This window comes from Mytilus trossulus, chromosome 7 (assembly GCF_036588685.1).
Source record: "Mytilus trossulus isolate FHL-02 chromosome 7, PNRI_Mtr1.1.1.hap1, whole genome shotgun sequence".
Classification (NCBI taxonomy): Eukaryota; Metazoa; Mollusca; class Bivalvia; order Mytilida; family Mytilidae; genus Mytilus; species Mytilus trossulus.
This window is the reverse complement of record NC_086379.1, coordinates 62,339,880-62,354,500: the sequence shown is the minus strand read 5'-3', so window position 1 is coordinate 62,354,500 and position 14,621 is coordinate 62,339,880. Positions and strand designations below refer to the sequence as shown.

The window sequence follows — 14,621 nt, the reverse complement described above, 5'->3', positions numbered from 1 at the left end:
TGATTGGTTGTTGTTCTGATCAGATATAAGATGATTGGTTGTTCTTCTGTCAGACATAAGATGATTGGTTGTTGTTCTGTTTAGATATAAGATGATTGGTTGTTCTGATCTAATTTAAGATGGTAGGTTTTTGTTCTGTTCAGATACAAGATGATTGGATTTTGTTCTGATCAGATACAAGATGATTGGTTGTTGTTCTGTTCAGATATAAAATGATTTGTTGTTCTGATCTAATTGAAGATGGTAGGTTTTTGTTCAGTTCAGATACAAGATGATTGGTTGTTGTTCTGATCAGATACAAGATGATTGGTTGTTGTTCTGATCATATACAAGATGATTGGTTGTTATTCTGATCAGATTTTTAGATGATTGGTTGTTGTTCTGATCAGATATAAGATGATTGGTTGTTCTTCTGTCAGATATAAGATGATTGGTTGTTGTTCTGTTTAGATATAAGATGATTGGTTGTTCTGATCTTATTTTAGATGGTAGGTTTTTGTTCTGTTCAGATACAAGATGATTGGATTTTGTTCTGATCAGATACAAGATGATTGGTTGTTGTTCTGTTCATATATAAAATGATTGGTTGTTGTTCTGTTCAGATATGAGATGATTTGTTGTTCTGTTCAGATACAAGATGATTGGTTGTTCTGATCTAATTTAAGATGGTAGGTTTTTGTTCTGTTCAGATACAAGATGATTTGTTGGTGTTCTGATCAGATACAAGATGATTGGTTGTTGTTCTGTTCAGATATAAGATGATTGGTTGTTGTTCTGTTCAGATATAAAATGATTAGTTGTTCTGATCTAATTTAAGATGGTAGGTTTTTGTTCTGTTCAGATACAAGATAATTGGTTGTTGTTCTGATCAGATACAAGATGATTGTTTGTTGTTCTGATCAGATATAAGATGATTGGTTGTTGTTTTGATCAGATACAAGATGACTGGTTGTTGTTCTGATCAGATATAAGATTATTGGTTGTTGTTCTGTTCAGATATAAGATGATTGGTTGTTCTGATCTAATTGAAGATGGTAGGTTTTTGTTCTGTTCAGATAAAAGATGATTGGATTTTGTTCTGATCAGATACAAGATGATTGCTTATTGTTCTGATTAGATACAAGATGATTGATTGTTGTTCTGATCAGATACAAGATGATTGGTTGTTGTTCAGATATAAGATGATTGGTTGTTGTTCTGATCAGATACAAGATGATTGGTTGTTGTTCAGATATAAGATGATTGGTGCTTGTTCTGATCAGATACAAGATGATTGGTTGTTGTTCTGATCATATACAAGATGATTGGTTGTTATTCTGATCAGATTTTTAGATGATTGGTTGTTGTTCTGATCAGATATAAGATGATTGGTTGTTCTTCTGTCAGATATAAGATGATTGGTTGTTGTTCTGTTTAGATATAAGATGATTGGTTGTTCTGATCTTATTTTAGATGGTAGGTTTTTGTTCTGTTCAGATACAAGATGATTGGATTTTGTTCTGATCAGATACAAGATGATTGGTTGTTGTTCTGTTCATATATAAAATGATTGGTTGTTGTTCTGTTCAGATATGAGATGATTTGTTGTTCTGTTCAGATACAAGATGATTGGTTGTTCTGATCTAATTTAAGATGGTAGGTTTTTGTTCTGTTCAGATACAAGATGATTTGTTGGTGTTCTGATCAGATACAAGATGATTGGTTGTTGTTCTGTTCAGATATAAGATGATTGGTTGTTGTTCTGTTCAGATATAAAATGATTAGTTGTTCTGATCTAATTTAAGATGGTAGGTTTTTGTTCTGTTCAGATACAAGATAATTGGTTGTTGTTCTGATCAGATACAAGATGATTGTTTGTTGTTCTGATCAGATATAAGATGATTGGTTGTTGTTTTGATCAGATACAAGATGACTGGTTGTTGTTCTGATCAGATATAAGATTATTGGTTGTTGTTCTGTTCAGATATAAGATGATTGGTTGTTCTGATCTAATTTAAGATGGTAGGTTTTTGTTCTGTTCAGATAAAAGATGATTGGATTTTGTTCTGATCAGATACAAGATGATTGCTTATTGTTCTGATTAGATACAAGATGATTGATTGTTGTTCTGATCAGATACAAGATGATTGGTTGTTGTTCAGATATAAGATGATTGGTTGTTGTTCTGATCAGATACAAGATGATTGGTTGTTGTTCAGATATAAGATGATTGGTGCTTGTTCTGATCAGATATAATATGATTGGATGTTGTTCTGTTCAGATATAAGATGATTGGTTGTTCTGATCTAATTTAAGATGGTAGGTTTTTTGTTCTGTTCAGATACACGATGATTCGATGTTGTTCTGATCAGATACAAATTGATTGGTTATTGTTCTGATTAGATATAAGATGATTGGTTGTTGTTCTGATCAGATATTAGATGAATGGTTGTTGTTCTGATCAGATACAAGATGATTGGCTGTTGTTCTGTTCAGATATACTATGATTGGTTGTTGTTCTGATCAGATACAAGATGATTGGTTGTTGTTCTGTTCAGATATAAGATGATTAGTTGTTTATCTGATGTAATTTAAGATGGTAGGTTTTTGTTCTGTTTAGATATAAGAAGATTGGTTGTTGCTCTAATCTTATTTCAGATGGGTTTTTTTTGTTCCATCTAGATGCAGGATGATTTGTTGTTGCTCTGAACTAATTTAGGATGAATGGTTGTTGTTTTGATCTGCTTTACGATGATTGATTGTTGTTCTGATCAGATTCATGATGATTGGTTTTGCTCTGTTCAGCTTCAGGATAGTTGGTTGTTGTTCTGATCAGAACCATGATGATTGGTTGATGTGCTGGTCTTATTTGGAATGATTGGTTGTTGTTCTTATCAGATTCAGGATGATTGGTTGTTGTTCTTATCAGATTCAGGATGATTGGTTGTTGATATGGTCTGAACATGGATGATCGATTGTTTGTTCTGGTCTAATGTTGGATGATTGGTTGGGATTCTGATCTTATTTATAATTGATTGTTGTTGTTTTGTCATAGTTTATGGAGACTGGTTGTTATTCTGGCTTGATTTTTAGGTGATCGATGTTGTTTTGGTCTGCATTAGGATGATTAGTGCTTATTTAATATAAGCTAAATGACTGCAGATCTGGTCTCACTTTTGGGTTATTTGTATAATCAGGATTATTTAAGAAAAAAGTTTGATTGATACGTCAGAAGTTGCATAAACGTCAATTTCTTAAAATGCATCTAAATTTATTTGGTGCAATAAAAGTGATTTTTTTTTCAATGGATACTAACTGTACACCTCTACTGATCGAATTGTTTTCAAATTACATGAACAGTATTTATACAAAGTGTTCTTAAAGACATATAATTATGTATTGTTCAAGTCTTTTAATCCCTTCGGATAGATCCATGTTGCCAGGTCAACCTACATATTATGGTGATCTTGTATCTAATATATAAAAGGGAACCCGAAATTGAAGACGCTTCTCATACTTGAATCTCTGCTTTCTATTGGTCTTATCCTTGATTTGGACACAAATGGACGACAACACGTTAAAATCTAACGTGATAATTTCTGTTATCCTATTTCTCTGCAGTAACATTTCTTTTTGACCGATATAGTATAATGTTTGCATATCTCAATTGATACGCCACGCTTTTGTATTTTCAAAGTACACAAATTCCAGATGCCGGTTGTGATCTTGACAACAAAAAATTTCCAGTAACAATAATTGTTTCGTCATGAATAAAACACAAAGATTATAAAAATGGAGAAGGATGCATAGAATACATACGAAAAAGAGATCTATACCGTAGTGAAAAGACCAACAGTTATGTTCACAACACTTTGTAAATCATAAATATTGACTAGATTATAGTATTGTTACATGTTTTAACTGGACTTCTCTTATCAGGCAGTAAAACCTATGCAAGAGAAGGCGACTGTTTTGTTTTGTAGGATGTATGAATACGCGTCCACGTGTGGTCATAATGAGTACGTTTAATTAAATGTCTAACGTTCGCATACTTCTTTAATGATAACAGTCACTCTTTTTTGTTCTTAACAAGTTAAAAGCCGAAGTTGATTCATATCTATGAATATATGTAATTGTTTTAAAACCTTTAATGATCTTTAATGACCAAACGTGATACATGATGACACCACAGGATTTTGTTAAAATATTTTTTTTGTTTGACATTTCGCTTATTCCCCTTAACCCAAGATTTGAATGTTTACACTACATTGTTTGTCTATTCATTGGATATTAAGCCTTGTTTTAGTTATCATCTAAAGGACAGATTTAGCAAGGATCTTAAAGTCAATTTTTTGTTGTAGAAAAGAAACAATCCCGTTTCCTTTTTACGAACGTGACCTATCGATTTAAGACTATTTACCGGCGTTGTAATAAAAAGAGCAACACGACTGTCGCGGGATCTGCTTACTCTTCCTGAGATCACCAAGAGTTTGTGTTGCTTTTTTTCCCCTATTTATGACATTTTTACCTATTGTGTCGGTTTGCTATGTTCACACGTCGTTGTCAATACATGGAATTTGATTCGACTGTCATACACGTTAGAGGTTTTACTAGCTTTAAAACCAGGTTTAGTCCACCATTTTTTACATAGGAAAATGTCTGTTCCAAGTCAGGAATATGATAGTTGTTATCCATTCATTTTTGCCATTTGGTTAGGGACTATTCGTTTTGAAGTTAGTTCAGTATTTTTGTGATTTTACTTTTTCCACGTTTTTACAAAATCATAATAAATCAAAGTTGGTTTGGTTTATTTTTGGCCCCAAAGCAGGATTTAGATACAATTTTTTAACGCAATATGGAACAATATTTTTTGGAAAAGCGCCGAACTTATTTATCAAAATATTACAGGCAGTCTACTCTGCTGACCTCAATCACAGTTTCCATCCGTTGAAAGTAGCCTACATAATTAAAGGCAATTAGTATATCGCTGTTCCAAAGTCATAAATCAAATGAGAGAAGAAAAATCCGGGTTACAGACTAAAACTGAGGGAAACATATCAAATTCAAGAGGAAACAACGAAACAACAGAAACACTAAAGTGCAACAAAAGCCACACGACAATACAACAAACACACAGAAACGAACTACAAGATAACAATTGCCATTTTCCTGACTTGGAACAGGACATTTTAAGAAAACAATTGTGGTTGAACCTGGTTTTGTGGCTAGCCAAACCTCCCAATTTTATTGCAATGTTAAAATAAGACTCAAATGTCAACATTACATGACAGAACTACATTACATAACGACCATACAGGTGTGTTAGCAAAGATCACTTTACAATTACACATGAAGTGTTTAGCATTATTAGACATCAAAATAGCAAAGTCTTTTATAAAACGTTTTCTGTCCAGTTTTGTGTTTTGACGGTATGCATATTCTTTCTATTAGTTTAAACTTTTATTATTAGATCACAAGTCAAGTATGTGAACGATTACATGTCACCGCATGGCCTCAAACAGTTATAAAAATCCTATATGTATAGAAAGCTTCAAAACGCCCCCATTGATAACTAATTAAAAAGGGGAAACTTTAATTCACGGCTTGATTTGTGGTTAATAAGTATTTATAACAAAATTTATCACGAACAGCCACCAACAACAACAACCACATGATTTTAATTAAACCGTAATCGTTACTTAAGATATGCACAAACAGAATGTGACCGAATCTAAGTTTACCATCTCTATCAATACTAACAACAGAAAAAAAGGATTGGTACCTTTTGATAGCTTTTATCTGTGTGTTTCTTTGTTCTATTTGTTCTCCCATTTATTTGTATTGCAGTCCTGTCATGTAATGTTGCCATTTTAATGTTATATTTTACATAGCCATAAAGCGGGAGGTTTGGCTAGCCAGAAAACCGGGTTCAACTCACCATATTTTTTTTCTAATAAGGTCCTCTACCAAGTTAAGAAAATGGCCATTGTTATATTATAGTTCGTTTCTGTGTGTGCTACATTTTAGAGTTGTGCTTCTGTTGTGTCGTAGTTCTCCTCTTATATTTGATGATTTCCTCAGTTTTAGTTTGTTACCCGGATTTAGGTTTTTTTTCTCAATCGATTTATGAATTTCAAACAGCGGTATACTAATGTTGCCTTTATGTAGATGTCCCCTTGCAATAAGGTTCCAAAACATTAAAATCTAAAACGTTACTACAGACACAGAAAATACGAACGAGCGTACGAACAGGCTTGAGGAAAATTCACAATTGGGAACGAAAATGTCTCTTTTCTTAATGTTAAGGAAATAAAATGGAACGTATTGCTGTAAATATCATATTATTTAAAGTATTCTTCTTGATAAATATCAACAGTAATGTTATAGAATTCTGGATTGTTTTGTTAAAAGTAAAATTATCGTCAAGATAACTGTTGTATGTGTTCTATTAGGTTGTTAGAATGTGTTGGCCTATTGACGAAATTTACCTACTGATAACTTCAATATGTCAAATATTGCTTCATTCACCTTTTAAAATAGCTTGCTACTAAAACTTCCATCATTATTATGGTTATATAAGGTCGACAGCAACAATACCATTGATCGATTTAAAATTGTATTAAGATAATAAGATTAAAAAAAAACATGAAAAACTAGTACTCTTCCCCTGAAAAAATAAATAGCTTCCTTGTCGAAAGATAATGTTTGAATCATAAAAATAAAGGAAAAACAAAGATCTAAATACTTTTCTTTCATGTTATACAGTCCAATTGCATAACCCACCCCATACTTCGATTAAGTTTGATGTCGTTCTAACTTAAAAGATTTTAAAAAGTATCCACTAAATATTGTAAATTGCCCCTTGCGAAAGTGGCACTAGAAAAAGTATTGAACAAAGAACATGCATAAAAGTAAACACGTAGAAGAAAAGAATGTCTAATGCTATTCCTGTTGTTCGCCAGTCTATTCTCTCCATAGGTGCTAGAGTGATTGTTTCTACTGGACTGGTGTGTTCCTTGTCCGTTTCGATTGGCTGGATAGCATCCGGATCCGGTTTGACTTTTTTGGGACAGCACCATCGCCAAGTTAGTGTTGCAATGAAACATCGAACGGCCACGGGAACAGTTGAATCGGGGTCCTTGTTGTAAATCCTCATAAGGAAGATGTTGATTATGATAGCAAACGAATTGAGGTAAACCATACCTGTTAGATAGAATGAAATAAAAGGCATTGGATTTGATGTTCGCGGTATTGTTCTTTGCACCATGTCCATATAAAAAGCAAGTCCAAGAAATATGGTCAGAAGAAATGTCAGTCTTTCGCCACAATCAACAGGAATCATGTTGACAAAAGCTGTCAACATACTTAGTAGAATGATTGGTGCTACCATATTTATAAAGAACCATAAATATTTCCTTTTAAGTTTAAACTCATATTTAAGGTACGAAATTCCATCAACAGAATAGTTAGATGCAGCTCCAGCTTGCATAGTCCATTCTTCGTTTACTTCGTATTGAGCGGTATTCAACACGTCATCTGCTGTGTAAAGATATACTTCCGAAACGTTATAACCCCATGGTGTGAAAACTATTTCGCATGTCTGTTCATCAAACGGATAATATTTAGCATTTATAACGCATGGTATATCTGTTATAAGGGTTGTCACCCATTCAATTGGGGACTGAGTTCCGGTACCTGCTATAGGCAAAATTCGTACTTTATGACTTGGATCACTTATCATTTTGAATTCCTTCACCGTATTGTAAACAGTTATTGTAGGAAGCCATAGATAATCTTCCGGTAAAATCATTTCCGTAATGCTGCTATGCTCGGAACCAATCATCCATTCTCCGATGTTTTGATCAACCCATGATAAAGATATTTTACCAGTCAGCGATAGAATCCCAGTCTCCATAACAAATCCTGTGATCGACTTCGGTTGGAAACTTAGTTCTACTCCAACAAGACAGTACTCAAAGTGGCATGGAAATATCCTTGAGTCGTACGGATTGTCAGGACCATAATGTGACAAGTATAACAAGTCCTTCAGTTCACCCAAGTCTTTTGATCCCGCTAATCCAAAATATGTGAAGATTTGGAGGAAAACAATTAATTTTGCAACCATGTTTATATAAACTTCAACTTAACTTTTTTAAACAGTTTCTAACATAGCTTTAAACTTTTGTTTTTAATTTTTAATGTTATAATGTGGCAAGTACAATGACGGTATTAAATTCCAAGTCAATTTATAATTATCAGAGTGAAAACACTTTCATGCAAATACTATGACTGGTGTCTTTATTTATTTTTTTGGGTCAAGTTACCTTGACATGTTAGCATTATTCTAAAATAACAACTCAAATTATAGAAAGATTAAAGTATGGATTCACCTGAAATATGTTTAGGATTTGGCTGCTTTAAGTGTCAATCAAATTGTGTTCACTTCTACCCGTAACCCCTTGCCCTAAAAAGCTTATTGAAAAAAAAGAAAAAAATCTTTAATATATATATTAAGTGTCCTCGATCATCAGGTAGTTACCGTTGACAATTATAATATCTACACTTTCATTTGATGTAATAAATAGGTTTTATGTAACATTAGTGAATAAGTTTGTGATATTTTTTAATAGTAAAACTGACAGAAAATAAACTATTCAAACAAACACAAACAAAATAAAATTAAAAAAAAATTAAATTAAGATTTTCTGTCTGTGTTTATTTCACATTGTATCATAGGAGAGGATCTATTATCACAAAACATGTTTTACCCTGTCGTATGTCCATGGTCATCAACCTCTAGCCTTTGTCCGTCTTGAGTGTTTCTTTAGTAATAACGTTTGTATGTTTCGGGTTTAAGTGTAGCGCGCATTTCGCTGCACTAATATAAAAAAAATACCGTTTTGATTCAAATAGTTCTATAATGAATCGAAACTGAGTACTTATCTATCGGCAAGAAATAATAATCGAGCTATATGATCGCGACAATGAGTAAATTAAGGCATCATTAATCTTAAATCTTAGGCAACAACCTAACGCCTAGGGAAGTAGGCCAACTGTCTATACAATGTTAGGCATTATTCTTAAATCCTAGATTGAAGATGAATTCACGAAAAAGGTGTTCAGGCCTAAGATTAATACATAAAATGTAAATGCGAGTTAAAAAAACAGACTTTTATTATTTAATATGAAGTTTATCAATAAGTTTAATAATCGTGATTTGATTTTAAACAATTACTTAATGCCGAGGCGGTAGTTTTTTTATACTTAGGATTAAGTTTGTATATCTAGTTTTACTTAATATATTCAGGCCGCTATCATATACACCACGCAATCTATATTTTAAATATTAGCTGCAGTTTTGTTTTGGGTTTTTTTTGTCATTCTTTTTTGCACTTTTGGGTATTCAACTTATAGCTGAGCGTCACTGATGAGTCTTATTTAGACGAAACGCGCGTCTGACGTATTAAATTATAATCCTGGTACATTTGATAACTATTATGGAGATTTTCTTTAGTCCTACCATATCCTAAGTAATGTGGAGGTGGTTGAGAACTCACAGATGTACAAACGAAACCAACGTTCTTTATACAATACAAAAGATACCAAATGTGCTAATACGAATTTACCAAGGTTCTTTATACAAAGGATACCAAAGATCCTTAAACGAAGTAGCCAATGGTATTTATAAAAAGACACAAAAGGTCCAAATACGTAGGATACCAACGGTTATAATACAAAAGATAACAAGTTTCCTAATACAAAGTAATCAAAAGATCCTAAAGCTAAGAATACCAAGGGTTCTACTACAAAGGATACCAATGAGCTGCAGAACAGTGTTCATATAGTGTCCGTCCTTCATCAATTGATAAGTTATGCTCGTGTATGTTCACACTAAATGACTTCATATGCAGAAGTGTGGTTCATCATCTATGTCGTCTATCTGTTAAGTACCGAATGTGACCTATTCCCGAATATGACTGTTTTGTCAAGTGTAAATTTGAATGCTATAAGACTTGTGTCGGTATTTTAGATATTTCTTTTTTGGTTTGGATAATGAGTTATGTTTTGTCATTTGTAGTCCAAATAATTGTAAAATAGCCTTTCAATGCCATAATTGTCATATTTGTTTGGACTTGTATTGGGAAAATCATTGTATGACTGTTGTCATTTTAGCGATAATTTAAAATTGCCATGTAAGCGGGAGGTTTGGCAACCCATAAAACCAGGTTCAATACACCATTTTTTCTTAAAATGTCCTATACCAAGTCAGGAATATTTAAGTTGTTATCAAATGGTTTGTTTCTATGTAAGTTGGCGTTTGCTTTTTTTAGTAAGTCAGTGTTCTTGTTGTTTCTATGTTTTCCTCTTAAAGTTGATGTGTTTCCCTCGGTTTAAGTTTGTAACCCGAATTTGTTTTCCCTTATTCGATTGATGACTTTTGTACAGCGATTTACAACTGTTGCTTATTTTAAAAGATGGAACAGAATATTTAATAATGTCTTTATTAGAAAAATACAAAGAAAACTACAAATGTTTTACATTCTTCATTGCCCGTTTCCCTGTTCCCTCAAATTGCAGATGATAATATTGACTATCATTATTAGTTATTTTCTATGAATTCGCAGTTACTAAAGGAACAAGAAAGTAACCACAAAGTCCTAAAGTACAAAGCAGGGTTAATACAAAACATATATAATCAAATGTAACAGATACGACTTTCCAATCAACTTCATCTGATTTTCTCTTCCTAGGTTCATTTTCAATGTTTTCTTTTCTTTTTAAATCATCTCTTGGCATTTCAAAGTCTCTCAGTCTTAATTCTACTTTGTTATTACTTTTCGTGCCAAGCGCTACAGTCGTTGGTGCCTTTCCGTTTAGCATCTGCGTTTCGCCGTTCTGATCATATGATTCAACGTCTTCGAAAGGAATAATTCGATTACGATTACTACCACCACACCGACAGCGTAAACATCGAACAAAACCTTCGATACACCAAGGCACTTGTTTTTTGTCATCGCGATTGTACAACATTACACTAATAACATCCAAAAATATCGTTAAAATACTTAACCCAACCATCGAAATAACAAATAAAGATAAATTTGACATATTTTCAGACGATATAGGCAAGTTCGTGGAAATGATATCAAGATAGACCGCGAACCATAAAAATAATAAAATGGCATAAGTTAACCGCTCTCCTGATTCTGCAGGAACTAAAAATACTAATGCATTTAGTAAGGATACTACTATTACGGGAAGAATCATATTCACTAAAACAAACCCAGCTTCACGTTTAAAGTAAATCGTATAGTTAAGATATGAAACCTCGTTTTGAATTGTAAGATTTGAAGTAGTATTAACTATCGTCCATTCACTATTTTCGTTGTATAATGACATATCAACACTATCATTGAGAGCAGATAATAGAACTTCAGCAGCTTTGTATTTCCATGTAGTGAAAACGATGTTACAAATTGGTTTGTCGAACGGAAATAAAGTCACATCAAACGTGCAAGAAGTGGAATCCACAACTCCCAATAACCATTCACATCTACCGTCCATGTCTATTTGAATACGGAATGACGAATCTCCAAGTCGCTTCCGCTCGCCCATTGAGTTATACACAGTGATGTCGGGTGTCCAGATACTATCTTGGTCTACAAGTCTGGCATCAAAGTCCAACCAGTTTCTCTGTTCATCAGGCCGCACTATTTCTTCTTCGCTTGTCCATTTCATTTTTAATCTACCAGCGAAATCCATGGAACCGGAAAATGTATCAAGCTTACTTATGGATATGATCTGAAATTCCACAGAAATGTCTACGGCGTTTGCTTGATCTGTCATCGGGCGTATCCTTGCATCGTGCACAACGGCGTCTTCTATGACGTCAGATAAGTAGGTTCTGAATTTATCATGGTACTCCGTCTGTGTCTTGAATAATGAAAACTTGGTCATTATTAGAATCACAGTAAAAACGAACGAAGACTTCATTTCCTATAAAGTTTACAATGTTATAATAAAATCAAAACTATCCAATTTAATTGTAAATCATAAAGTTGCTATAATTTGTGACTTGGTATGTCGTTATTGTTTTATTTTATTTAGTACATTAATTTTATTGTAATCAATTGAAAGTTATTGTGTTTGGGCAAACTTGTTCTTTAGGTAATTGTTAACATGGAACTGTGATTTTCTAAGGCGATCATGCCATTACTATTTTTAAAATTGTATTTGTTTTTAAATGTCGTTTTTATATCAAAACAGAATAAATTTACAAGTAGGAACTCAATTCCACCGCACAGACAGATTTCACAATGGAATATAAACTTATCTTCTTGATAGCATTTGAAATTGCATCGGTAATTTATGGAGACACTGCAACGAACGTTGGGACTTTTTTGGATGATATTGTCCAGCCACCAGCAGATAAAACCAAGTACGATACAGCAGTACGTCCCAAAACAATCCAGGACGACCCACTGCAGGTGACAATAAACCTCGGTTTAACAGCAATCAAGGAATACTACGAAGAAGCTGCGGTGTTGGAATTAATGGGATTCATTGAAATGGAATGGACGGATGAATTAATACGAACACCTCTGACAAATGCCGGAATAACAGGTGTAAATATCACTTTATCACAGGATGATGTTTATATGCCTATTATTATCATGACAAATTCGGTAGAGGACCTAGTTCGTGTTGGTCATACGTCAACGCCTGTGGTATTAAAACCTGACGGGAGTATTTACTATAAAACTAACTTTGATTTCGAAGTATATTGTTCAGTTGATGCGACATACTATCCTTTCGATACACATGAATGTGTTATATCATTTTTACCTTGGCAAATAACAAGCGAAATGATCACACTTTATCCGTCTGTCGAGAACGCTACAATAGATCTTACTCAGTATGCCATTAACCCTTCTTGGAACATTATGTCAACCAGTTCATCATATGTTCTAGGATTGTACTCAAAAGTGGAATATACTATAAAGATTCAGCGTCGAGGGGCGTTCTTTGCTATGTATTTTATTGTTCCGGTTCTTCTGACGGGTGTTATGAGTATTCTTGCTTTCATGATTCCCTACGATCAAGCAAGAGTAAGATACATCGTTACGGGAACACTTGTCGTTACCATAGTTTTAAACCTTGTCACAGATGAAATACCTAAAACTACATCGCCGATCCCGGTTGTCGTTTATTTTCTTGATTGGCAGTTTTTAACGAACATTATGCTTCTATCGTATATATCGTCTACGTTACATATCTATCACCGACATGGTAAATCTAAAGTATCGGGCTGCTTGTCATGTTTTGTTTCGTTGTTGTGGTGTTTCCCATGTCGAGGAAAAACACTCGGCGACTGGAAACCACCGTCGGGATATGGCATTCTAAATAAACGATTCAAACTTCAAGCAGCATCGGCATTTGTTAAAGAAGTGAAAGTCAAACGCAGGAGAGACGATGATGGGGAAGATGATATTGAAAAGGAGAAGAAAGTTCCTAGAATAAAGTGGAAAACCGTTGGATCGACTATGGACATTTTTTACTTATTTTTATTTTTGTTTCTTAATTTCTGTGTGTATCTCATGTTTATGTATCCTTGGATCAATCTTGCGAAGGAAAACTTTGTTTCAACTTGAAAATATTCATTTTATCTTTTGCATTTAAACTTGTTCAAGTATGAATTGTCGTTATCTTAAATTACTTATTATATTGCATTATTGTCTTATTAGAAAAAATTATAACAATACAGAAAACCAACAATTGTTGTTTTTTTAGTCGTAAGGTTGATTTTTCATGTTGTATTTTTTTTTGGGGGGGAGGGGTCTCCATTCACATTCATTTTTTTTTCTAATTTCCTCTTTGTTCGATTATATTGACAGTGCCTTTGAATTTTGCTGGTTGCTTTTTCGTTCTTATTAATCATTTTTTTTTAATCTATTTGTTAATTACAATGTATATTAAAATCAAATAATGCACGTGCCCGGTGTAACATTTACACTGCAAGTTCTACAGTTTGAACTACAAAAAAAATGTATTTGTTTTGATATTATGACACCAATTTGTATAAAACCATGGTGTGTTTCTTAAACAATGATATTTTAATTTTAGGACCAGTTCGATAACCTCATTGTTTCGTACAACACGATTATAGAATATCAAATATACGTCACTACTGTGACTACACCATTAAAGTACTATTGTTTTATTAAGTTTTTGACACAGAGATTTGCAATGATATCCCCTACACCGTCGATAACATTGATACTTCTGGTTCAGTGGAGAAAGACTTTAAACAAGTACCTAACAATTGAATTGCTTATCTCATTTCGTGCCATATTTAAAAAAGCAGAAGGTCGAATACGTGCGAGAAATATATGTTTCAAACGAATGAACATTCTTTTGTCTTGATTTGATACCAAATTAGCGATTAGTTATGCTATACATATTGAGCAAATTTTCGTGTGATTTTCATTATCTTTTAGCCATGATTTCAAAACAAACAATAAAACAAAACTGTTATTTTCCGTCTTGTATTACAGTTTATTCTGTATTTCCGTGTCAAATAAAATGATATTTTTAATTGATTGATGCTTACTGCCAGGAGAAAATAAGGGAGCTTGATTTTA

General features: G+C 33.2%; 3 protein-coding genes across 3 annotated transcripts; 1 reads left to right on the top strand and 2 right to left on the bottom strand.

Moving 5' to 3' along the window:
• Positions 1 to 6,820: 6,820 nt before the first annotated feature.
• LOC134726585 (neuronal acetylcholine receptor subunit beta-4-like) lies at positions 6,821 to 8,104 on the bottom strand. The gene has a single exon (XM_063590994.1). It carries the CDS (start codon positions 8,102 to 8,104, stop codon positions 6,821 to 6,823), a length of 1,284 nt encoding a protein of 427 aa, XP_063447064.1.
• A 2,486-nt stretch (positions 8,105 to 10,590) lies between these two features.
• On the bottom strand, positions 10,591 to 11,937 carry LOC134726584 (neuronal acetylcholine receptor subunit alpha-6-like). The gene has a single exon (XM_063590992.1). It carries the CDS (start codon positions 11,935 to 11,937, stop codon positions 10,591 to 10,593), a length of 1,347 nt encoding a protein of 448 aa, XP_063447062.1.
• A 359-nt stretch (positions 11,938 to 12,296) lies between these two features.
• Positions 12,297 to 13,631, top strand: LOC134726583 (neuronal acetylcholine receptor subunit alpha-5-like). Its single transcript, XM_063590991.1, has one exon. It carries the CDS (start codon positions 12,297 to 12,299, stop codon positions 13,629 to 13,631), a length of 1,335 nt encoding a protein of 444 aa, XP_063447061.1.
• Positions 13,632 to 14,621: the final 990 nt, after the last annotated feature.